We start from the raw sequence: 23,940 nt of genomic DNA, 5'->3' as shown, positions 1-23,940 counted from the left end.
CTGTAACTTGTCCACCTACCCATACTTCTCCATATACTTTTTAAAAGGTGTTTGCTATAACTGCTATGACACTTCTGGAATTGTATTATTTAAATGCCAGTTTTGCTGTTAATGTGCTCATGCTGCTCGAACCACCAATTCCATCCATTTTAACCATTGTGCATCTCAATTTATGTTTGTCTAATTTTGTACAATGCAACTTTTTGCTTAACAAATGAATTATATTAAAAACAAAAAAAGCCAAACTCTATCCAAAATTTTCTTTAAGTATAAAAATAAAGCAAGTGAAGAAAAAACAAAAAAAGGTCTGCATCTGAAGAACAAGAAAATCACCCGCGGAACAGAACAGTAGGTCTCTCTCACCCATCACGTGTTTACTTGAATACATTCTTACCTTTAGAATTTCAGTTTTAGGATACTTGTTAACGTTTTTTTTTTTCCATTAAATTGCAAGGTGTCTGCTTGAATTCAATTGGCACACTTAAAACGTGGTAAAAAAAAAACACGCAAGCCTTGATAAGTGAAACAGTGCACATAGAAGTTTATTTGAACAAGCGTTATTAGCAGCAGATTGATGTAAGGACAAATGTATGCAAAAAGAAATCATCAAGTTTACAGTTTAGACTTTAGAAGAGGTCAAATAGAAAATTTCCTCCAATAATCTCCGATTTTGCAATACCTGATGTGTCTTCGTGAAGAAATATTAAACTAAAACAAAGCTTGTATTTTAGTAAGGCTTTAGCAACATTCATTGGCAGGCTAGTCAGAGAAGATATACATGCAGGGTCTATTTACATTAAAAGTATCATTCTTTGTCGTTTGAAAATCTCAGTTCTCTACCATTCAGGCTCAGCCTGAAGTAGAATGTATTGGTTGTACAGTTTAAAACACAAAAACAACAAATGATACAAGCTCACGTCTAATATTTGGTAAGAAAGTTAAATTATCATTTTAAGGATTGTGTACATGTCTCTGTAAGGTTTTACTTTTAAACCTTCTTAAAGCAGAACTCCAGGGAATTTTTTGGAAACACCACAATTTAGATGTTACCTTTAATGGTGGATAGCCTGGTTATGGATTACTGTTAAAAAAAAAAAAAGTCATTGCTTCATTGAGGTCATATTAATGTGCTCTTTTGGCACAAACGTTGCAGCTTTCATACAGTGAAGGGCCCATCTTACCTTCCCTCGCTCCCTTTTACAAAGCGCATTGTGAATGGATGAGCTGAGAGGAAAGAGGGCAGACAACGGGTTCCTCCTACCTTTGTCTATTCACAAAATACAAGTGGGGGTTGTAAATGGACAAGGGCAAATGAAAGAGTGAAAAGGTGTCAAATCCTTAATGAGAGCTGGAGATCTTAGTCACAGCACCAGAAAAAGAGTATGGAGTGTAGCATCTGGCATCAATGAAGCTTCATGATTGTACAGTAAACAGTGACGATATAGCTCAAGATAGGCAAGATTAAAGGCACCAAGATGTTTCCAAAATTTGTTTTCCTTGAGTTGTCCTTTAAAATCCAGACCACATTTTAACAGGCTTATTGTTTGGGGAGCGTAAAGAGCTGAAATATCCAAACATTCTCTGATTGGACCCAAGTAAACTGAAATCTGGGTATTTATTTCAGGAGCTTATATAGCGCCGTCATTTTGCGCAGTGATATACATATATATTGTACATTCATATCAGTTCCTGCCCTCAAGGAGCTTACAAATCTAAAATGTATAACTCACATTCATACACATACTAGGGCCAATTTAGACAGGAGCCAATTAACCTACCAGCATGTCTTTGGCATGCGTAAGGAAACCGGGAGGACCCGGAGAAGTTGGCTCCTTTCACTTAATATTGTAGCCCTTTCTCCTGGGTAATTTAAAGTGGAAGTTCACCTTTACAGAAACACTATGGTGACCCTACACTGGATCCCCTTCCAGAGCCTGCTGTACTGTAGTCCCAGGATCCCACTCGGTCAGAGACCAGAACCCCAGTATTTTAGAGAATTATAAAATATGATTTCAACTTGAAGGATCCATCTGTATTGGTCATCTCTTAGAGATGATCATATGACCAACACCTGCCAATTACAGAGCTACTTGATAAATTAAAATGTAGCTCTAGCTTTTTTTTTTTTTTTTTTAGTGAGAAAGGATTAGGACTTCTGTCAGGTTTTAAACCAGACCATACATGGATTGAAGTTCATCCAGTTGAGTTGACTGGCTGAATTTCGATCCATGTATGACCTGGGAGGTTATACAGAAGTCGATCTAGAGATCAACTTCTGTACAACCACCCAGAGCGATTTTCCAGTGCTTGATCAGCGCTGCAGGCTGATCAGGGTATTCTAACGGTGGGGAAACCTCCCCACTATGATAATACAGTAGCTTGGTGGGGAGGATTTGCCCCATCCATGTAGAGTATGCTGATGGGGCAATCAAGTCAGTTTTTTTCTCTGTTCAACCTGCTGGTTGAACGAACACAAACTGTTGATCGGCGCCGTTTTCCCTCACTCACTACCCTACGGACAACCTTTTCAACAAACAAGTAGTGAAGGAAACACAACAATAGAGACAGAAGAAAGATTTTTTTTTTTTTTTTTTTAAGTTAAAGCGGTTGTAACCCTAAAAGGAAAAAAACAAGCTTCTGTACCTTTAAGACATGATCTATACTATAGCAGTGGTCTCAAACCTGCAGCCCGGGGGGCCCAGATGCGGCCCTTTGGGCACTATCATCCACTGATACCAAAAATGGGGCATAATTCCCCCCCACTGAAACCAGTGAAGGGGCTCAATTAATCATAATGACACCAATGATGGGGCACAATTCCTCCCAATGATGGAGCACAGTTTCTCCCAATGACACCCGATCTTCCCACTGGCACCAAAGATAGGGGCATGTTTTATTTTCCCACTGAGGGTGGGACCTTTTCTACTCACAATGGTAACAGTCCGGCCCCCCAAAAGTCTGAAGGACAACAAACTAGCCCTTTGTTTAGAAAGTTTGCAGACCCCTGATCTATAGCATAGTGCTTGTGCCTTATACTTTGTCCTTTTCTATGCTGTAAAATACCTGGTTGATCCTGCCTGTTCCTATGTCCCTCTGTGTGTGCTGACCACGGTAATCATGTCTGCTGATCCATGATGCAGTGGTCTGTTTATGCACTCCCATCATTCTGCTCTGATTCTCTCACTCTCCCCTTCCCTACTTGTTAGTTCCAAAGCCTGTGTGTGAGAGTGATCTCCTCCCTGCCCCTCCTGCTGCTCTTTCCTGTGGCTGGAATATAACATTTAGAAAAACCCACCATCACCTTAGTTTTATCAAGATATAAAAATATTGTGTATAAAGTACTGTGTCCCCCCTTTTTTTAAAATCGAATCCTAAATACCTTTTTGCACAGCACTGCTGTGCGGTCACGTGTCCTCCTCCGCTTAGATCTTGATAAAACAGAGGGGAGGGAATGCTAAAACCCCCTATTTTTTGTTGTCTGGTTCACTGATGCAGATTTTCCCTCACTTCCTGTCTGGTAAATTGTCCCGAGTACAGGAAGTGAAAGAAAATTGCTCTAATAAAGCATAGCAAAAACATGACACAGCCTCTAACCCCTCACATTCTATTAAAAAAAAATTCTGGCAAGAATAAAACCTTTATGTCAGCCTGGCAATCTTCAGATATACGTTTTTTCAGGTTGAGACTCAATTTAGGATTGGTAAGCTGCAATATAACATCCTTGTTTTGGGGTTTAAATATGCTTTAAGCAGAGAGAACTCTGCTTGAGTGGTCAATGAGTGATGTCTATAACAACTTCCCCTCATTTACAATGCTAAGTGAATATTTCCTTTGCAAGCGGAAAGCTTACTTAACTTGGTGAATAAGATGAAGTTAACTTCAAATCAAGTGCAAGCTAAATATTTTTTTTCCTTGCACATACCAAATAGGTGAAAATTCACTTTCAAGGTAAACATGCGATACTCTTTTAGTAAATTGACCCCAAAGTTTACATTCAAGTCATTTAATTTAAAGCTTGCGCTATAAAGTTTTACATATACTGTAAAACATGGCTTTAATCAAAGTGCCAGTCTCATATACAGCAGGTTGAACCAACTTTCATCTTGTCAATGTGTGGCCTCACATTACATCTTACTGAAGAGACTTCATTGTGACATAAAAAAAAGCAGTAAAGGTTAATAAAACATGCAAATATTAAACAAAATGGAAACTGCTCAAAAATAAAATCTACGTGGATGATAGGCATATGTAATGGAAGATTCAGATGTGCATGTGGAGTAAAACAAACGAGTGCAGGGTTCCCTTTTAACAATGAGGCAGCATTGGATGGTTCTGGTAACCATTTTCCTATTCTGCTCTAGGTTTGGAACTCAGAAATGCAGCCATCTGAGCCCAACGGAATACATCACAATCTAAATGTACAGTCTCCTTTATATCTACCATCAGCCATATAGTGCAAAAGCTTGCCCAATTAGAAATGAATTGAATAGATTGATTCGTTTTTTTTCCCTTCTATTACATAGTTTTGGTAACTTCAAAGGCGATTATACAATCAGATTTGTATAGTGTATGGTCAGCTTAACACATGAATGTTTCCATTGTGCGTGTGAATTGGTGACATGCATATGAACCCTAGAATAAGCCTTGCATCCAACCCTTTAAGGCCCCTTTCACACGGGGCAGACTCCACCAGAAGTGCCTGCTCAGAGGGGCATCTGTTCATTGATCCCTGCGGAGTAGGCGGACGACCAGTCTGTGTCTGCTCCGATTATGCAGAGCGTACACAGCATGTTCTCCTCTATGGGCCTGTCCGTTTATGCCCAACTGCCATCTGATCCCACAGACCAGTGATGGCGAACCTTGGCACCCCAGATGTTTTGGAACTACATTTCCCATGATGCTTAGCTACACTGCAGAGTGCTTGAGCATCATGGGCAAGGTTCGCCATCACTGCCAAAGACAAACGGGGAATGATTCCCCATCTGTCTGCTTTAAGCAGATCAGATTGGATGTAAGCTGGTGTAAACGCATACCTGTCCGTTTACGCTCACCGCTCCATAGAGGAGAATGGAGGGTCCGAATAGGTCCACCTGATAAATGGACAAGCAGACCCGATCGTATCTCTAGTGTGAAAGGGGCCTAAGATGCACTGTATGCAGGGAGTCAACAAAAATTGGCTAAAAATACTTTAAAAAAATTACAAGAGATGTCCTAGGATAAAAGGTTACACCTGTATTTAGGCTGTAACATGGCGCAAATCAGCCCCTCCCATGACAGTACGTGGGAGTTCTCCTTCACGGCTATTTTTACACACTTCAAGTCCCATCGACCACTGGGGCAGATGAGCTTTAGTTCTCAATGAAACACAAGTACGGTGATCACCACATTCCTAGTCCACCAACACTTCCTCTAGCTCCAATTGAAATTCCATACCTTGATACAGACAGAGCTGGAGAAAGTGTTTGCAGGAACCTGGCATTGCATCCGCAATACACTAATCATGGAAAAATGAATGCGGAAATTGATGTGCATTTCATTTTTATTTTTTTATGTGGATTTAGCCTTTAAAGTCCAGGTTTACTTTTGCATTAACTAGTTCACTTGGGCCAAGATGGTCCAAAGGGTCTATTTTCTTAACTAAGAAATGTGCCCACTGTAGTCGCAGTATAAACTGTATGAAGCATTAGAAGTAGAGGGGCTTCCCACCCCACCCCCTCAACAAAATAGAGAGTTGGGGGTGAGCGCATTCACAAAGCCTTCCTCTGACTGCCTCTCCACCTCAGCCAATCAAAGAATTCTCTGTATTCATTCAGAAAAATACAAGCCTGGGCAGTGCTCAGACCAACTATTTTGTTCTGGGAATTCCCTGTACCTCTGATGGAACACGGTATTGTAGCACCAACAGTGGGTACATTTCTTAGCAGGAAATAGTTTGATTGGGCCAAACTGCCCCAAACAAACTATTTAAAGTGGTTTTGAATCTCAGACATTAAATATGAACAAACCATATTCCCTCTACAGTGTGTACTCGTCTCAATCCCGAGCACCAAGTGTCATTTCGGTCTGCTCCCTCATTCCTCTTCTATAATGACTTCCGACAAGTTTTTCTGACACCAAGAGAAAAAAGGTTACAGGGGAGGGAGCTACAGCTGATTGACAGCCTCAGCTCTGTTCCTGTGTGCTGTATGAAGGGGGGTGTGACCCCTCCCTCCAATCAGGTCTCTTCACCGATGTAACTTCAGCTCTCCACCCCTTGCTTTTTCAGAGCTGAGAGATCTTGTGCAAAGTCTGCACTTTGGACAAATGTAGTGGGAAGACGACTGTATACAGTCAGTTACAACTTATGTAGGAGGATTTGTTTCCATCTCTGTGTATCACCTCAATCATCCAGAAGGTGTTAAAATTATGTAAAGGGCATGTGCAAACACACACTTAGGAGTATGAAGAGTTAACATGGCAAGAAAGGTTTCATTCAATACCCGCTGTTATTACAGATTATGCAGCTCTTCACATGTGTACTTATATGGGCAATGAAAAACATTAAAGCAGTATAAAACCCAAAAACAAAAATCGTAATATATGGCAGCTTACCAATCATTAGATGTGGTTGCTGCATTCGTTTTCTCTTTTTTTAAGCTTTCTCCCCCCTCTGTATTCAGCTGGTGACGAGGTCAGTAACAGACCTCCTGTATTAGTGTGCCTGCAGACTGGATTAAGGAGCAACAGAGACACCTTTGGACAGCAGCATTGTCAGTCTGGTGACGAAGGTAGTGTTCGATTTGTTAGCATATTTAAATCTGTTAGAACATCTAAGCCAAGCTCGAGCTAAAGCTGGGTAAAATGCAGTTTTTCTTTTCTTCAGCAAATGGAGGAGAGCGGTATGCGATCCGGCAGTGCTACCGAGGTATCATAGCAGCTGAGCGAGGGACGGAAGGTCCCCAGCCATCTCTATGGTCTAGGAGGCCAGAAGCGATATTCTGATAGTCCGAGTATTTTTATTTTTTTGGAAAGCACAGGATGTTTTTTTTTTACCTCATGCTTTCCAGGGTAGAGAAGAGATCTGGGGATCTGGGGTGATGAACTTTACTGTAAATGTAATCCAAGGGGCTCTACAGCCACCCAATCACTTTAATTAGGCAGTGAAAAGAGGTCTAGTGAGACAGAAAAACTCCAGATCAATGTGACCTGTCACATCAGCAGAACACTGTGGAGTGGAATTACCTTCCAGTCCCCGATCTTTTCTCTGACCTAAGAAACCAGAAGTGATGAGGATTTAGTCACTTCTGGTTTCAGCTTATTTGTTTACAAGCTGTCATTGGCTTGTAAAGCAGCCGATCAAACCTATCTCAATTTGATCACCTGCTTTGGAGAGCATAGGAAAGATCTGGGGGTAATCAGCCCCTAGGACTGCTTTTTAGCTGAAAGAGCATTGTCTGCTGAAAAAAATAAAAATAAAATACCGGGGTTATGGCATACAGCTATAACCCCAGTATGGCCACTTTAACACAATTACCCGTAGTGATTATGATACAATTGCAAGGGAATCTGTCAGCCTGGTTGTGCCCAAGTTGGTCGATCAACTTGATACACAATCAGCCTGCCCATTAATGGTTCAAATCTTGAGATTTGAACCCTGTATGGGTGGCCTAAGTCTCTGTGCCTCAAGTTAAGTAAAACAAAACGTTAATAAAAAGTAAACATAACATAATTTGTCTCGACTCTATAACCCAGCCATTCTCAACCTTTTCAACACAGAGGAACCCTTGAAATTAGAAATCTACAACTCATGATACATTAGTGAGATGGTCAGTGGGAAGAAAGGTCCTTATACTTGTGGTCATTGGGAAGAATTACCTCCTTACAGATAGTTAAAAAGATCAAAGGTGTCAGTGGGAACTTATCTGAGAGGCAGAAATCGCCCAAAGCTCAAGGAACCCCTAGAAACCTCTGGAGGAACCCTGGTTTAGAATCACTGCTCTAACCGCTACATCTGTAGGACAGCTTGTTCTGTTGAAAAACAGACTTACTGGCCAGATCATCATGTGAAAATAAAGCAAAGAAAGCCTAAACAAAGAAAATGAATACTGTCACCACATCTAATGGTAGGCTGCAATATAATAAATATGTTTGCTTTTGGATTTAATACCGCTTTCATTGGAGACAAGGTGTGTAGAGGAACACATGGTAGTCGTTCGAGCAGGTATCCTCAAACTACGGCCCTCCAGCTGTTGCAGAATTACACATCCAATGAGGCATTGTAAAAGTCTGACATTCACAGACATGACTAGGCATGATGGGAATTGTAGTTCTTTAACAACTGGAGGGCTGTAACTTGGAGACCCCTGCTTTAGAGTAAAATAAATCACAAGGCAGGAGTGTGCATGGAGCTGGTTTTAGATCCTAAATTAAAAAAAAGTGAATTACATTCCAAGGAGAATAGCTGATCATTTATTGAAAACCAATAGAAATTAGGTGCATGGCTTGGACTGCTACAAGAAGCACAGATGCTTTAAGGGCCTTTCGCATACTGCATGGTAGTTAATCTGTGCCTTTTGTTTTTTTATAGGAATGGCACGGTCTAGCGTGTAGCCAGTGACTGGAGACTCATTGGAAACCTTACTTTGAAATACTATAATAATAGTTAGCCTCTTTTGTACATTACTTTAAATCAGGTGCAAATAGGGCCCACGTTTACAAGAACAGGTACGATCTTATCGGTGGTGCCAGAATGCTGTAGGAACAAAGCTATACCCTTCTATATATCCATCACCAGTACCTCTATTTACAGAGACAGTCACCATTTCCTTCTACATTTGCTGCAGGAGGAAGGGCATGATGACACAAAGAACGATTTCTACTATAGTTACTGATAGTAGGAAGTGAGAAGAACTCTTGTTTGAAAAATACATTCTAAAAAAACCTCCCCACACAAGAGGGCTGATATGTTTCTCTCTCCCATTGGCAGCAAGTGCGAACGTTATGGTCTTCAAGGGCTTTGGCTGCGGTCTTCAAGATGCTTGTGCAAACCCCTAAGTTTCTATTGTGTCCTATAGTGATGTAGGAGCTGGCAGACGGAACCACATTGTGGGGTGGGGAACACAGACATCCGTACTACTACGTGAAGTGTGAGATGCTGAAGATCCGCTGAACGCTGTGCGTTTTTACGACGGAGATCTTTGGACTCCAGCAGGGAGGTGAGTTCTAAGTCTTCTTCTGCAGGGAGTTTGGTTAAAATTGCTTTTTCAAGCAACAGTGTTGCTGTAAAGGAAGGCAGCAAAGTTTCTCTTCCCGATCAGCCACTGATCACCTGTTAAAATAACTGCTTGAGGTAGCTTCACTGACACTGATCAGTGCACCACCTTGTCATTGAAAGCCAAAAATAATGAAAGTACAAGATATACCTCATAGAGGGCAAAGGCAACTAGCCAAATACATTATTTCACACATTCAATCTAAACAGCACTCCAGAATTTTTCATTATTCTTGCAAATGACCTAAAACAAAATTTAAAAAGCAAATGGCATGGTTTTGTGCATCACAAAAAAAAAAATATATATATATTTTTACAGCGATATGAAACTGAATTGTGCATAGTTATTGATCTGTTGATATGATGACCGATTTATCAAATCTATAGTTCTATCATTACCAAAGAACAGGTAAATCCACTTTGCTAAAACCAGGGTCCTTGCGCAGTTCCCAGTAAGTATCATTGGAAACCCATGTCTCCTTATTATGGGTGTCAACCACCTTCCTGCAGAAGCAACACAGAGAAGAAACACAATGATTCATAATCGTGCATCCTAAAAAGGAACTTGATGTTCTTGTAAAAGAATCCTAAAAAGCATTAAACTTTGTTTAAAAGGATAGATGGTAAATGGGCTGCAACCGCTGATCAGTGTATTCTGCCAGTGCAGAGTCCCCAAGTCCAAATAAAATGGGGTTCATTTACTAAAACTGAAGAGTACAAAATCTGGTGCAGATGTGCATGGTAGCCAATTAGCTTCTATCATTAGCTTGTTCAAATAAAGGATAAGTTCACCTTTTTACAAAAAATAATAAATGCACTTTTTTTGCAGGTAAAAAAAATGTGCAGTTATTTTTTGTTGTAGCAGCCTGTAAAGCCTTGCACCAGCGATCAGCAGATCACTGATGCCACGCTGACCTGTCAGTGTATCTGCTTGCTCATACCTCACAGGGGCAAGCCGATACATTCTGACAGGGAGAATCAATGAACTACCACAGCGACATGGTAGTTAATTGAGAACTACAAGTCGACAGCTGCTAGGGCTGTCGGGACTTGTAGTTTTCCATTTACAGAACACTGCAGGGAAAAAAGATCGCTGTCAACTCGAAGGATCGGGGGTAGCAGGGACTGGTCTTTTCATAACATGTTACACACTTAATATGAGGGCAACATGTAACATGTTATGACAGGTGAACCTAACCTTTAAGCTTTGACAAAAACAAACAAACCTAGAAGCCGATTGGTTCCTATGCAGAGCTGCACCAGATTTTGCACTCTCCAGGTTTAATAACCGGAGAATACAAAATCCCCCAATATTTAAGTTTGAATTTCTCTATCCATGTTGACTGTGTGGATGGGGGGGAACTATGCCATCCTTACACAAATGTATCATTCTATCCAACCACTACCAGGCCTTGATACCAGTCACCAGAAGTCTGTTTGTGATTCACACACAATTGCTATATTTGACAGCCGTTTCCTGGTTTTGCTGCTCTATAGCTTCCTGGATTTGCTGCCTCCCTATTGGCTAATTATTGGTGTGATTATGCCAATTGACTGTCTATGGCCTTGTTCACGCGAACACTGCCGCTTGTCCTAATGTGACCAGCATCTAGGCGAGGGACCCTGAATGCAGACAGCGTGTGTTCGGGGATGCTCACCCTCATCCTGGTCACATTAGGACACTGTTTGTTAGGAACCAGGCACGTAACCAGGAAACCAGGCAGGTAATAGGGTGTTTTTTTCCCACCTAATTTCCCCCCTCCTGCACTTTCAGCAACTTATTCCTCTTTTCCTTTTAACGCTGTGGTCTTTCAAATACGAAAGCAATACACTGCCACCGAGATGGACCACATTGTTTTGTGCCAGCTGGTGCTACACAATCGAATCACCACCCCCTCCCCCCGTCGGTCGGTCACCAGCCCCACACTTACCCCATCTAGGTCGCTGCCAGCGCTTCCTCCTGGCGCCCCTTCACCTAGCATCCCCCCTTCTCAGCTTCACAGTGGCTTCCCCTGTGCCTCCTTCAATATGAGCTTCTCCTCTCTACCAATCAGGTCTCAGGAAGCTCCCTGATTGGCTGGGAGGAGAATCAGGAAGATAATAGCAAATATTAATTCACTATTGTCAAAAAAAACCACTCCTATTGCAATCCATGCGTCCGGCACCCTGCATGTAGATTAGGGGCTGGGCGCATGGATTAGGGGGGCGGTGCCCCGTGTGGACGGGCCACCAATGTTCTGTGTAGTCTTGGTCTCTGCCCTTTATGAAAAGCATAAAAACATATTGAAGACATGAATCAAATTTCAGCCTGTTCAGCAGGGAGGTCATACAGAAGTTTCCCTATACATTCAGCACTGCAGGCTATAGCCGGCAACGCTGATCAGTGTATTCTGATGGTGGGTTTGTCTCTTCTCTGTCAGAATACAATGACACAACTGGAGGATTCCCCCCAAGAGAGGTTGTGGAAAGGCTATGATCTCTGCACTGTGCAGCTTGCAGAGCTTAAAACGAGAGCTTATAGGGAATCCCATTAACCTGAACAGCTGGGGAACCTCACAGAAAAGCCACAAGAAACACAGTTGTGCAAGTGTGCATGCATTATTTTGACCTTGCAATTTCAGAATGTTAACATTTAGACATCTCTCTTGCTAAATTTTGTGTTGGCGCTCTAGTTTTGCAGAGCATTCTAAACCTTACCCAAAGACCAGTTTTTGTTCAGTTCTCTCCTTCATACAGTTTTATATTTTTATATTCAAGCAATGTGCAGAAAACATTTTCAGTAATTAACTTACCGGAAATAGTTTGGCGTATATTCTATATGGTTGTCTTCCAGGTATTTTCTCTTGGTTCTCTGAAGTTCTTCTATTCTCTGCTTTTCTGTTGCAGCAGCTTCAACATTTCCTTCTTCAAGTAATCTACAACAAATGTAATAATTGTAATACAGAGTGAGCACTTATACAAAGGATTCACATTTTGTTGGAAGTATCACAATTCTTGAGATGAATGCCAGATAATAAGGGATCCAAATACTTATTATTATTATTATTTCTTCCGCCAGCTTAAAAACTCAGTTGCCACAAGTATGTTTTTTTGCTGCTAAACAAACAGTTGCAGACAAAGGAAGCAGTTTGTTTTCATTCTGTCCTACTGTAGTTGCTCTTGGCCACCACTAGAGGGAGCTGAAGGAAAGACAAGAGACAGATTGCTCATTTAGCACCATGCATCTTTGGTCTTTCCTTCAGCTTGGTGGTGGCCAAGAGAAGCTCGTGCAAAACTGTTATCCAATACTTACCGTAATTTTCCTCTCCTGATGTCAGCATACAATGGGTGCGTTCTGACCCCTTAGTACATCCCTTAAAATAGTAAAAAATAAAAAGGTGACCCTATTCAGAATCATGAGGGGGAATTATGCTTCCATGAAGAGAGGTAAAGGAAAGGAAGATTACAGTAAGTAGTACATCCTTTTACTTATTCCTACCTCTCCTCATGTTAGCATACAAAGGGATATATCTAGTAACAAGAAATCAAACACAAAAGCATGACGCTCCTTAAATTTTATTTAGCTATGAAGGCCACCAAGAGCAGCAAGGCCCCCAAAGACATGGAAGGGCCTGCTGCCAAATCCAATCTGAAATGGTAAATAAACCTGTTGATAAACCTCCAACTTGCAGCTTTCTATACCACCTTTTTGTAGGAAGGCCAGGACACCAAGACTGCCTATATCAAATGCACTGTATTTTCTCCAGGAGGAGAAAAAGTTGCCATTTTATAGCCTCAATGATCAATGAAGACAGAACAGTGTGCCCCCCATTCTGGGAGACTTGCATAGTCCTGTCAGACCAGCAAATCCTAAAACAGATCTCAGGTCTCAATATTGATGGTGTCTTTGTATGTGGGATGATGCCAAATCACCCAGGACACAGGTAATGACATTTCTGATTCTGGTCATCAGGAACACCATATCACAACAACCACTGCTGGAGCCCGACCACAGAAGTGAGCAGGACAAGGCCAGATCTAGCCTATTTGATCTGGGGGTGCAGTAAAACAAGTGGGGGGGGGGGGGTATTGTCAACACTGTGTGTGAGTCAATGACAGTCTGTTATAGATGCAGGGAACCAGTATTGTTCACTCAGTGTGCTTCTATATCACTGGTAGTGCAGAGGCAATATAGGAGTGTACAAAGGAACACTAGTGTTAGGATGTCATTAGATTAGGATAACGAATACCCTATGCCCCCTTATATTAAGAGTACCTATCAGAGTCCCCTTTTCCTTCAGGGTCCTCAGGGTGCCCACTTTTATCAGTTGTCCCCAACAGAGTGCCCCCTTACATCAATTGCCCCGGTCAGAGTCCCCCCCCCCCCCCATAATCAATTCTCCCCAACAGAATGCCCCTTGCATCTTCTGTTCCCATAAGTGTGCCACCTTACATCAATTGCCCTATCAGACTCAGTGACTGCACTCTCAAAGCCCTAGGGTAGGGAGGAGGGGGTCAGCACAACTAAAATATGGGGGGGGGGCACAGCCCACTCCAGCACCTCTCTATATCCAGGAGCTGGGAGATGCAGACAATATTGGTACAAATCAACCACAATAAGGCAGACTTAGTATATGTAAAAATACACTTGATACCCAAGTCATCAACAGCTACAAACAGCCAGAAATGTATGTCATTCGCGTTTGAAGCCACAGCATCTAGAACCCTGCTCATCGGAAACCTTTATTGCTAGACAAAGGAGTGTCCCTGCAGAAGAACGTGAACCTGAAAGGTAATAAAAGTAGGACAATCCTGGAGCGATAACAGAATAGGAACACCAGACAGGGGTTCTCACTAGATCACATTTGGGCTCCATGCACACTGAAGCTCATAAATGGAAGTTTTTGGGAGTTTGGGCATTTTATTTTTATTTTTTTTTAACAGCCCATAAACTTCCCTCTATGGTATCCTATGTGTCCATGCACACATGGACGTTTTGGGACGCTTATCAGAAGTGGAGTTTATGGGCTGTTGTCTGAACGCCCTAAACTCGCATTCAGGAGCTGTTTTTCTGACCACAAAAAACACTAAACGCACAAACGCTGATAAACGTTGATAAACACTGAAAAACCTGGCGCAGTTTTTTTTAACATTTTTGATCCATTGAAAAAAATAAAAAAACGCTATTGCAAAAACGTTAAACACTGAAAAACTCACTGCAAAGCTACTGTAGTTTTTATAACGTTATTTTAACGTCCAGTGTGCATGAGGCCTTATTAAATGGCTGTTCTTTGGGGTCAAGGGGGTGGAGCAGAGTCATTGTCTGCTTAAATGAGGAGGCCTAAAAAATAGCCCACACCAGAACCCCTCTATATCTAGTAGCTGGGAGATGCAGACAATATTGGTACAAAATTAGCCACAATAGGGCACACTTAGTATGTGTAACCATACACTGTAATACCCAAGTCATCAACAGCTATAAAACAGCCAGAAATGTATGTCATTTTGCGACTTTCCTGCTGTCAGATTACACTGATCAGTGTTGCTGGCTATAGCCGATGGCATTGACCATTCTAGAAAAACCCAACAGCTTTATACTTGTTCTGGGTCATTGACTCAGAGCATCGAGATCAAAGCATCGGAATGACAGCCAGAGAACTGGTATTCTCAAAGGAGAGTTCAGTAATGGTCGCCTTCAATAATCTTTCGTAACAGTCTCCCTTTAATGGAAGACTACATGTGAATGTGCTAAAGTGAATTCATTTCCTGGTCATCAACACCAGGGGAAGATTAGAACAGCCTGGCTTGTCACTACCAAATAAGCACTTGCCTTTGATCAGGCCGAAACCTTGCATCAGTTTTTGGAAGGAAATCCTTCATTACAGGATCTAGTTCATTTAATTCAATGGCAAATCTTGTAAAGCCGTAATAAAGTTCATAGTTAGTTGGCATTGAACCTGAAAAATAAAAAAATAAAATAAAAATTAAGTTATCATCTGTTGCTTAGGTTATTGGTGAGGTTTCATAGAAATCTGAGGATCTGTTAGGTGCAAGTCTAATGACCCGTGTACAGATTGAGATGCCATACATTCAGAAAACTCATTACTGGGCCATGTTATTGCTACTGAACTGTTAGAGCAGGCCAGTTTGTGAATGTTACTCTAAAGGCTGTAGTATACTTCCCGCTACAATGCTGGTGATTATAAACTGATATCGTTAGTCAAGATATACATTGGATGTATTATATCAACGCTTGAAAATGTATGGTTTCTTCACCTGTTCACTATGCATTATTAATGTCACTGCTCAGATTAGTTGAACTGCTAAAATATAGCTGTGCGTTTAATAAACTGTGAAAAGCCGGTGATAGGAATTTTCATTGCTTACTACAGTGAAAGGTTCCTAGTGTGGAATTTATTAAACAGGGATACATCCGGTAGGAACTAAAAATGTGGGGATGTCTCATTCCTTCTCTTTAACATGAATTCTATGCGATAAGTAAAGAGAAGGTAATATTAACCACTTCCGGACCGCCGCCTGCCAATATAAGTCCCAACTTTGAAGAGGAATATCGTTGTAACCCTGGTATTCCTCTTTGTTGGCAGTCCGGTTTCTCATAAAAGTGATTTCCCGCAGAGACCACCATTATTGGCGGCGGGAGATGACTCCCCCCCCCCCCACCCCGGCCATGCTCCAGTGCCATCCGCCGCTTACTGGAGCCGAAGGCAGCGGCGGAGGCAATCGGATCCTCTTCCTTGCCGGGTATGGAGACGAGCAAGGGGAAGATGGCCCCCAGTCTGCATACCATTGCAGGGCGGAAGCGACGTCAAAACATCACTTCCACCCATAGCTCTTAAAGGGCCATTTTTTTTCTTTTTTAATGAAAATTTTTTTTTTAATTGCCTTTTAGTGTAAATATGAAATCTGAGGTCTTTTTGACCCCAGATCTCATATTTAAGAGGTCTTGTCATGCACATAAAGTGACAATATTTTTTTTTTTTTTTAAAAGAACAGTGCAAAAATAAAAGGTAAAATAAGAAACATTTTTTTTTCTTAAACGCGCCCCTTCCCACCGAGCTTGCGTGCAGAAGGGAACGCATATTTGAGCAGCGCCGGCATATGAAAACTGTATTCAAACCACACATGTGAGGTATCACCACGATCGGTAGAGGGAGAGCAACAATTCCAGCCCTATAACTCCTCTGTAAATCAAAACATGCAACCTGTAGATTGTTTTTTAAATGTCGCTTATGGAGATTTTTAAGGGTAAAAGTTTGTTGCCATTCCACAAACGGGCACAATTTTGAAACCTGACATGTTGGGTATCAAGTTACTCGGTGTAACATGGTCTTTCACAATAAAAATACGCAAATACGGTGTTTCAAGTATTGCAATGACCGCTATTTTATTCTCTAGGGTGTTAGAAAAAAAAAAAACGTATAATGTTTGGGGGTTCCAAGTAATTTTTGAGCATAAAAACCTGTTTTTAACTTGTAAAGAACAAATTTCAAAGAGAGGTTAGGTCCTTAAGTGGTTAATGTAACTGTGTAAGAAATGGTGAAAAGCACAAAAATGCTTCATCACCGTGACAATGGAGAATAGTCCCCTAGATTTATCACCAAATCAGATTTGGTGATAGAGATTTTTGTTAGGTGAAAAACTGGGAAAAGCATTATTTTACATATTAATCAGGCATAAATGCAGGCATGCTGGTGTACTTTGTGCACTGTGATGCGATGTTACAACACATCGTGTGTTTTTCACTCCAACACTCCATGGAACTTTTATGCACAACAGTGTGTTGCAATGCACTAAAATGTGTGCATGTTGTTTATGCATGGTGTAGGAGCAGTGTGATGCATTGCTACAATGCATTGCATAGTTTTTTTTCTTTACTTTATTAAAATGTAAAAAAATTTGACTTAAGCTGGATACACACACTATACAATTTTCTGTAGATTTGTTTCCTTCAGAGTTACCAAAACCATATAATATGAGGTCAAACCTTAGGAGGTTCAATTTGTATGCAATCAGGCAGGCCCTTGCACTACATGGTTTTTGGTAAATCTAAAAGGAAATCAGACAAAAGTTGTATAGTATGTATGGGGTCTTAAAGCGGTAGTAAACCACTGGCTTTGCATGCATGATTCAAAAGGAAATACATAGTAATGAACATAGTAATGAACAAAATCATCAATGATGAATGAAGTCCATAAATAATCAAAGAAAAAAAGTCAATATGAAAAAAATATTTTTTCAGATTGACTTTTTTTCACTTTGATTTATGGACTTCATTTGTCATTGATGATTTTGTTCATCATTATGTTAATTTCCTTTTGAATCATGTTAATATAGGTTTGATAGGGCGCTGCACTTTTTATATTATCTATTGCTTGGTTTATCTATTGACCTGTGCGCTAGCAGCTATTTTTTAATTTCTTGATATTTTTATTGATTATTTAGCACAAATATTCCTCCCATTTTTACAATGTAGTATGCATCAAATACCAGCACGTTATGTAAAACTTACATTAGAATGAAGCCACCCAGTGGGGCCCTGTCACCGCTGAAGGTGCTTCGCTGTCATCCTCGTCCGGTCTTCCTTCCATGTTTGTGGACACGGCTGTGTGAGTGGCCAGAGCCGTGATGACGTCTCTACTGCACATACCTGCGGGAACCACTGTTTACGGCAAAGGACTCTAAAGGAGGGGCACGGGTATGCCATTCCTTCCCATTTATTTGATATTTACAGTACCTATAGGAAAAGCCTTATTATAGGCTTACCTATAGGTAAAAGTCCTGCATGAGAGTTTTCTCCCACTTTAATTCAACTCTATGCACTGCTCACTACAATGCAGTTTGGTGGCATATAGCGCTGTGCATTACACAGTGCAAGAATGTAGATAAGCCAGATTTTTATGCAGTGCACCTCAACAAAGCATTAGAACATAGAAACAGAAAACAATACAATTTTTATGTGTCCTATTGACACCATATATGTGCCCTATGTAAAAATGTTAGTGGACGGTGAGTGATGTTAGTTTGGTGGGGGTAGTTGGACATTGAGTGATGAAAGTTTGGGGGGTGGTTGGACACTGAGGGATGGAAGTTCGGGGGGTGGTTGGTGTCCAAGAAGTGATGTAAGTTTCGGGGGTGGAAAGTGGACGGTTTATTAAACAAACCCCAAAATGGTTAGTTTATCAAATCCTTCCTCCATGGAAAGCTCTGCAATGGTAAGCTACCTCTTTGTTACAATAATTGCTGTCAGGGGACGAGCCCAAAACCACACAAGGTTGTAATTACCAAACTTGTACCTGGCCTCCATATGCATTTAGCTGCAGGAGCATCTCCACAGTACAGAGCCTCATGCCACTTCCCAAACAGCCGATGTACGACCCTCCCGTCTTGATCCATGACGACTCCATGGATTTCATTTACATTGGAGCTCCAATAGTTCCCCTGTTAAAAGATTTAAGTTTAAATTAATACTATAATGCTCAGTAAAAATTAAATAATCATATCAGACATTTTTATAATAATAATTTTTGCAGTGTGGCAGGGCACATTATCTTGCTGAAATAAGCCACTGCCATCAGGGAGTATTTCTTCCATGAAGGGGTGTACTTGGTCAGCAACAATGTTTAGGTAGTTAAAGTAACATCCACATGAATGGCAGGAGCCAAGGTTTCCTAGCAGAACATTGCCTAAAGCATCACACTGCCCCCTGACGGCTTGCTTTCTCCCCATACTACATCCTGGTGCTAGCTCTTCCTTCGGTAAGTAATGCACACACACCCAGCAATCCACATGAAGTAAAAGCAAGGGGCTTTTTTTCAGAGGGAACTTGGTGGAACTCAGTTCCACCACCTCTGGCTCAGACCCTTTGGTGCCTGCTCACCACAATCACTTGTAAACACAGAAGTCTGGCTTCTGTGTTTACAAGTGACAGCTCTGTATGCTGTATGTAATGCAATCCTGGAATTTAATGCCCCTTTAAGACCCTCCTACTGTTTTCGTCAAATTTGACTCAACACACCCATTATTTTTTTTGGAGGGTGTGTGTGGGGTGGAGGGGTTTTGTGGGGCCATGGTTAAGTTCCAGCACCAATTGTTTGAGGAAAAAAAGCCCTGTGTAAAAGAAAACGTCTTTCATCAGACCAAGCCACCTTCTTCCATTGCTCTGTGGTCCAGTTCTGATGCTCACATACCCACTATAGGTGCTTTTGTTTGGGGACACGGGTCAGCATGGGAACCCTGACTGGCCTGCAGCTATGCAGCCCTGTACACAAGAAACTGACTATCCATTTTTTCTGGTTTCAACACATCCCACTGACTTTCAGATGCCATTATAACAAGGTTTTGGCTGATCGGTGCTTATAGATACACAGTTCAGCCTATAATCAAAAAAAGATGCGTGCAGGGTGGCGGTGAGTCAGGGGCTGGTCAATCACATCCCAATTGTTACGACAAAAGAAAAGACGGCCTGGTGCAGAAAGCACAGCCAATACCCCTAGGGATGTTTTGAATAAGATGGACCAGTCCGTAGTTAAAATATATATATTACTACTAGTGATTATCGGTGACAGTTTCAGGCTTTTGAGTATATTCAATCTTTTCAGTACTATCCATCACAGATATTCATGTAGAGCTATGCACCTGTTTTTTTTGTTATATTTGTACTAACTTGATTATACTTATATTCTAGACCGTGTATATGAGATGTTTGTTATGCCTAGGAAAAAGGACAGATAGTCCGAAACATGTTGGCATTATTCTCAATACCACATATGTTGCAAGCCATCTCCAAATCAGTTTTGTGAAGTACTTTTTACTGTATATGTTGGACACCTTGAAAATATAATATACTTATCAGGTTTTTCTAATATATATATATATATATATATATATATATATATATATATATATATATATATATATATATTTATTAACTATGGACTGGTCCATCTTATTCAAAACATCCCTAGGGGTACTGGCTGTGCTTTCTGCACCAGGCCGTCTTTTCTTTTGTCAGTTCAGCCTATAATGTTAACTTTCATCAACCTGCTGTTTTAATGTCTTTCCTGTACAATGCCTGTAAGCACATTTTAAGTGGTCACTTTGTGTCAATAGATGATGATACTCCTAACCAACTACTATTTTCAAGACTCAGAAATGGTTAGAGATGTTCTATTGAGAATTAAGGCAAAGCTATTTCTTTGTGAGGCTCTATTACTTTGTTATTGACATTATGAGAAAGTGTTGCTCATTTACAGTATTCTTCTGCATGATAAGGACCATCATTACATCCTATTCAGGCTGATAACACCTTGTGTAAAATTACACGGAACAACAACTTGACACAGATCTGGTAATAATACATCATTTAAAATACATGATTATGCTGTACAAATCCAGCCTGAACAATGCTTCTAGACATTATTAGAGGACTTGGTCTAAGGCAATGTGTTACTGAATAGCCTGGCACATAATCGGCACTGATTAGATATATAATTTTCTCATAAAGCATTTTTTTTTTTTTACTAAGGGAAACCGATTTGCAAGGTTAGAAGGAAAAAAAAACGTCGTTTTGTATAATGTGCAGGGATTGCTTTTCTATATGTTGATTCTAATAAGCATTGAAATACAGGACATCACACTGCACAGAGAAATGTGTAGATTCTATGGTAGCCAGCTAACAAACTAAACCTCAGAGGCTATATTGTATATTATAGTAGAATGGGAGGCAAACAAGGAAAACTCTACATCTTTACACCAATATGAATTTCCAATACTGTCCAACAGCAATTACAAGGCCAATCATGGACCCCTCCCCCATATTCTTTGCAATGTAGAATGCACCCTGCAAAATCCAGAAGCATAAGAGTGACAAGCTATATAAAGTGGATCTTGCAGAAAAATAGAAGCTTTGCTTATGATAGAAGGGACCCAGTTCCTTATATATAGCAGCCTTAGGGTTGAAAAAGAAGAAAATAAAATTGTAGAGAAAGAAACCTATTATATGCAGTATATTTGTCTTACCTCTGCCTTACTGCAGGATACCATTTCACCATTCTTCCGGGGAGATCCTAGAGAACGCCAATTATTCTCTGCATAGGTTAGGGTACACTAATCTCACAGAGCTACCAGAAAAGCGCTTTAAGAATGAATGACTAGAAGAGTTAAAGTGGTAGTAAAGCCTACCTTGTTTACTTGTACCTACAGGTAAGACTAAAGTTAACATGCATTGTTTAGGAGATATTTACTATAGTAGCAAGCGGTGACGTCACAGGCGCATGGCAATCTCAATGAACGGCGTGCCGTCCATTGACAGAGCCATCCTGCGGCCGTGACCCCCACGCACATGTGCGTGAGTGACGTCATCAGTTGATGATCTAATCTACATGCATTTTACATTTTATTGTAGAAGCACATCATTAGAGCCTGAGGCTCCAAATGGCTTAAAAAATAAATAAATAAATAAAAAGAGTGGGCTCGGGGCGCAGCCTGTTGTGTGACATTAGCAAATTAATATTTGCTAATGTCTTCCTGTTTCTGGTTTCCAAAGAACCGATTGGTCAGGAGAAGAAGACAGAGGGGGGACATGGAGGCCTGGACACGGAGGAGACGGATGATGGAAGCCGCCACAGACACTGAATTCAAGCACGGGTGAGAGCAAGCCCAGCCAGCCCCCGGATGAGGACGTACAGGGGACATGGAGGCCAGGACGCGGAGGAGACGGATGATGGAAGCAACCGCCAACACTGGATTCACCACAAGGAAGAGCAAGCCCAGCACAGCACCTGGATGAGGAGCTGAATGGGAAAAGGAGGAGAGCCCAGATCCTGAAGGTAAGGCAGTGTCATCCGGAGAGTGTCATCCTAGCCTGCTTTGTTCATCCCATCCATAGATGGGATTGCACTGCTCCTTCCCTGTGTGTGTGTGTGTTTGCTGGGCTGACAGGGGCCTCTGGAGCCGACGACCAGGGGGTCGTGGTCAGGTCCGTCTGCCGCCCACGATGGAGCACTAGCCACCACTCAACGGCATCACGGCTCGGCCATCCAAATCCACAAACCCGGAAGAAAGACCGGGTGAAGATGGAAGTCCCATCATCAGTGACAGCATACCGCCAGAGGGCTTTGTTCTATGGCAAGTCTTGAATATACATACTAACACATTATGCTATTTTGCGGGGGACTTTTTTTTTGCGATTTACTAACGCTTTAAAGAACATTCACCCAATTCCATATAGCAGTTCACTCTTTGCAGTGGCTGATTCATTAAACTGTCAGTAGTGAGCACAGGAATCTCCATACACTTTATACAGTGCAGAGGTCTCCCTCATATTATTTCCGCTCTGTTTGAATGTTTTTAGATTGGGCAATTTTCTTAATTATAAAGAGTTCTGTAGCAGTTCTGAAAGGATATTTTGTTTGCATAAAATTGAATGTTAGGGAATGTTACATTCACCTGCAAAAGGCAACAAAGAGAAAGTGACATTTCACTTCCCCCTTGGAGGGGTCCAGGGGGCCTGGTGCCCGCAAACCCCAGAGAGAAGGTTCCCCAGAAGAGAGAGATCCAGTGCCCATAAGGAAGTAAGAAGGAGAACACCACCCGCAAGCTGCAGAAGAATGTTGCTCAATACTACTTGGATGTAAAGTTATCAGAACTGGGGGTTTGCCTCATCTGCTGGAGAATGCCTCTGATGGACTGATGTAATTACATGGACACTACCTTTGCAGATATACTGGGGCAGCACACAGCCTGAGTTAGGGTTAGGGATGTAGGAAAATAATGTCTTGGAATATTGGATTTTGTAATGTCTTTTGCACTTTTTCAAGTAACGTTTTGAAAACTTGTTCCCGAAGTTACTAAAGAGTGTAATGCAAGTAACCAGCACCATCCCATGGTTCAGGTCACTAAGGTACTTTGGGTCTGAAGACATCAGTATGGAAGTAATGCAGTGTGAAGACAGCAGTGGTTACCTAGGGTACAAAAGGGTGAACCACTCCAGGTGGTGTACTGAAGAAATCGCCCTCCTTAAAGGGGAAGCCAGGTGCAGGCTCGAGCAATATTGAAGAAATGTATTCTGGACAGCTACACTCCGATAAAAGCCTTTATTGTAATGAATAGACAACATTCATTACAATGTTTCACAACATTATTGTTGCTTAGTCATAGCTAACCATTACCTAGGGCAACGGAAGTCTGCCAAGCAGCCTGTTGGTAGCGTGTACCTATTGCAGATAGAATAGGCACTAGCAGAGAAAGAGGGTGTTGTCGGCACTCCTTCCTGCCAGCGGTCTGTGTCCCAGAGCAATGAGAGTGGATTTGCACTGCAGAGGTTCGCATCCTGAACAGTGTTCAAGAGTTAGGTGCGCTTGTGGAGCCCGCATAAGGTGCTCGGCGGGCCTACTACGCTACCGGGGAAAGGTAGTGGAAAAAGCTGGTCAGGTGGTTGTGGACAAGGCTCCGCCGTACCTCCTAAATGCAAGTTACGGAGAAGGTGTACATTGAAAATAGGGACCCAAGAGTTAACCAGAGAACAGTTGCAGTACAAGTGTACACGGTGTACGTTCTAAAAGTCTCTGAAAGTAAAGACCCACCTTAAAGCCGACTATTCCCCAACAGCAGCCTCAGCCACATCCTAGGGGACTGATTAAAAGGGCACAAGAGTAAAGGTATCCCAAATGTAATAAAGTGAACCTGTCACA

The 23,940-nt window shown here is 41.5% G+C and overlaps 1 protein-coding gene across 7 annotated transcripts in view; it reads right to left on the bottom strand.

Moving 5' to 3' along the window:
* Positions 1 to 517: 517 nt before the first annotated feature.
* OSBPL6 (oxysterol binding protein like 6) overlaps positions 518 to 23,940 on the bottom strand; it is a 329,956-nt gene continuing 306,533 nt past the window's right edge. For all 7 annotated transcript variants that reach the window (XM_077448099.1, XM_077448095.1, XM_077448094.1 and 4 more), the window contains 4 exons: positions 18,544 to 18,688; positions 15,060 to 15,186; positions 12,043 to 12,165; positions 518 to 9,754 (listed from right to left, as the gene is read on the bottom strand). In XM_077448099.1, the coding sequence (XP_077304225.1) occupies positions 9,646 to 9,754; positions 12,043 to 12,165; positions 15,060 to 15,186; positions 18,544 to 18,688 (504 nt within the window). In that variant the 3' untranslated portion in view covers positions 518 to 9,645. The remainder of the gene's footprint in view (positions 9,755 to 12,042; positions 12,166 to 15,059; positions 15,187 to 18,543; positions 18,689 to 23,940) is intronic.

Source organism: Lithobates pipiens, unplaced genomic scaffold, assembly GCF_037356315.1.
Source record: "Lithobates pipiens isolate NorthernLeopardFrog02 unplaced genomic scaffold, aLitPip1_a1.2 Scaffold_22, whole genome shotgun sequence".
NCBI classification, from domain to species: domain Eukaryota; kingdom Metazoa; phylum Chordata; class Amphibia; order Anura; family Ranidae; genus Lithobates; species Lithobates pipiens.
This window is presented reverse-complemented; position numbering and strand designations above follow the sequence as displayed.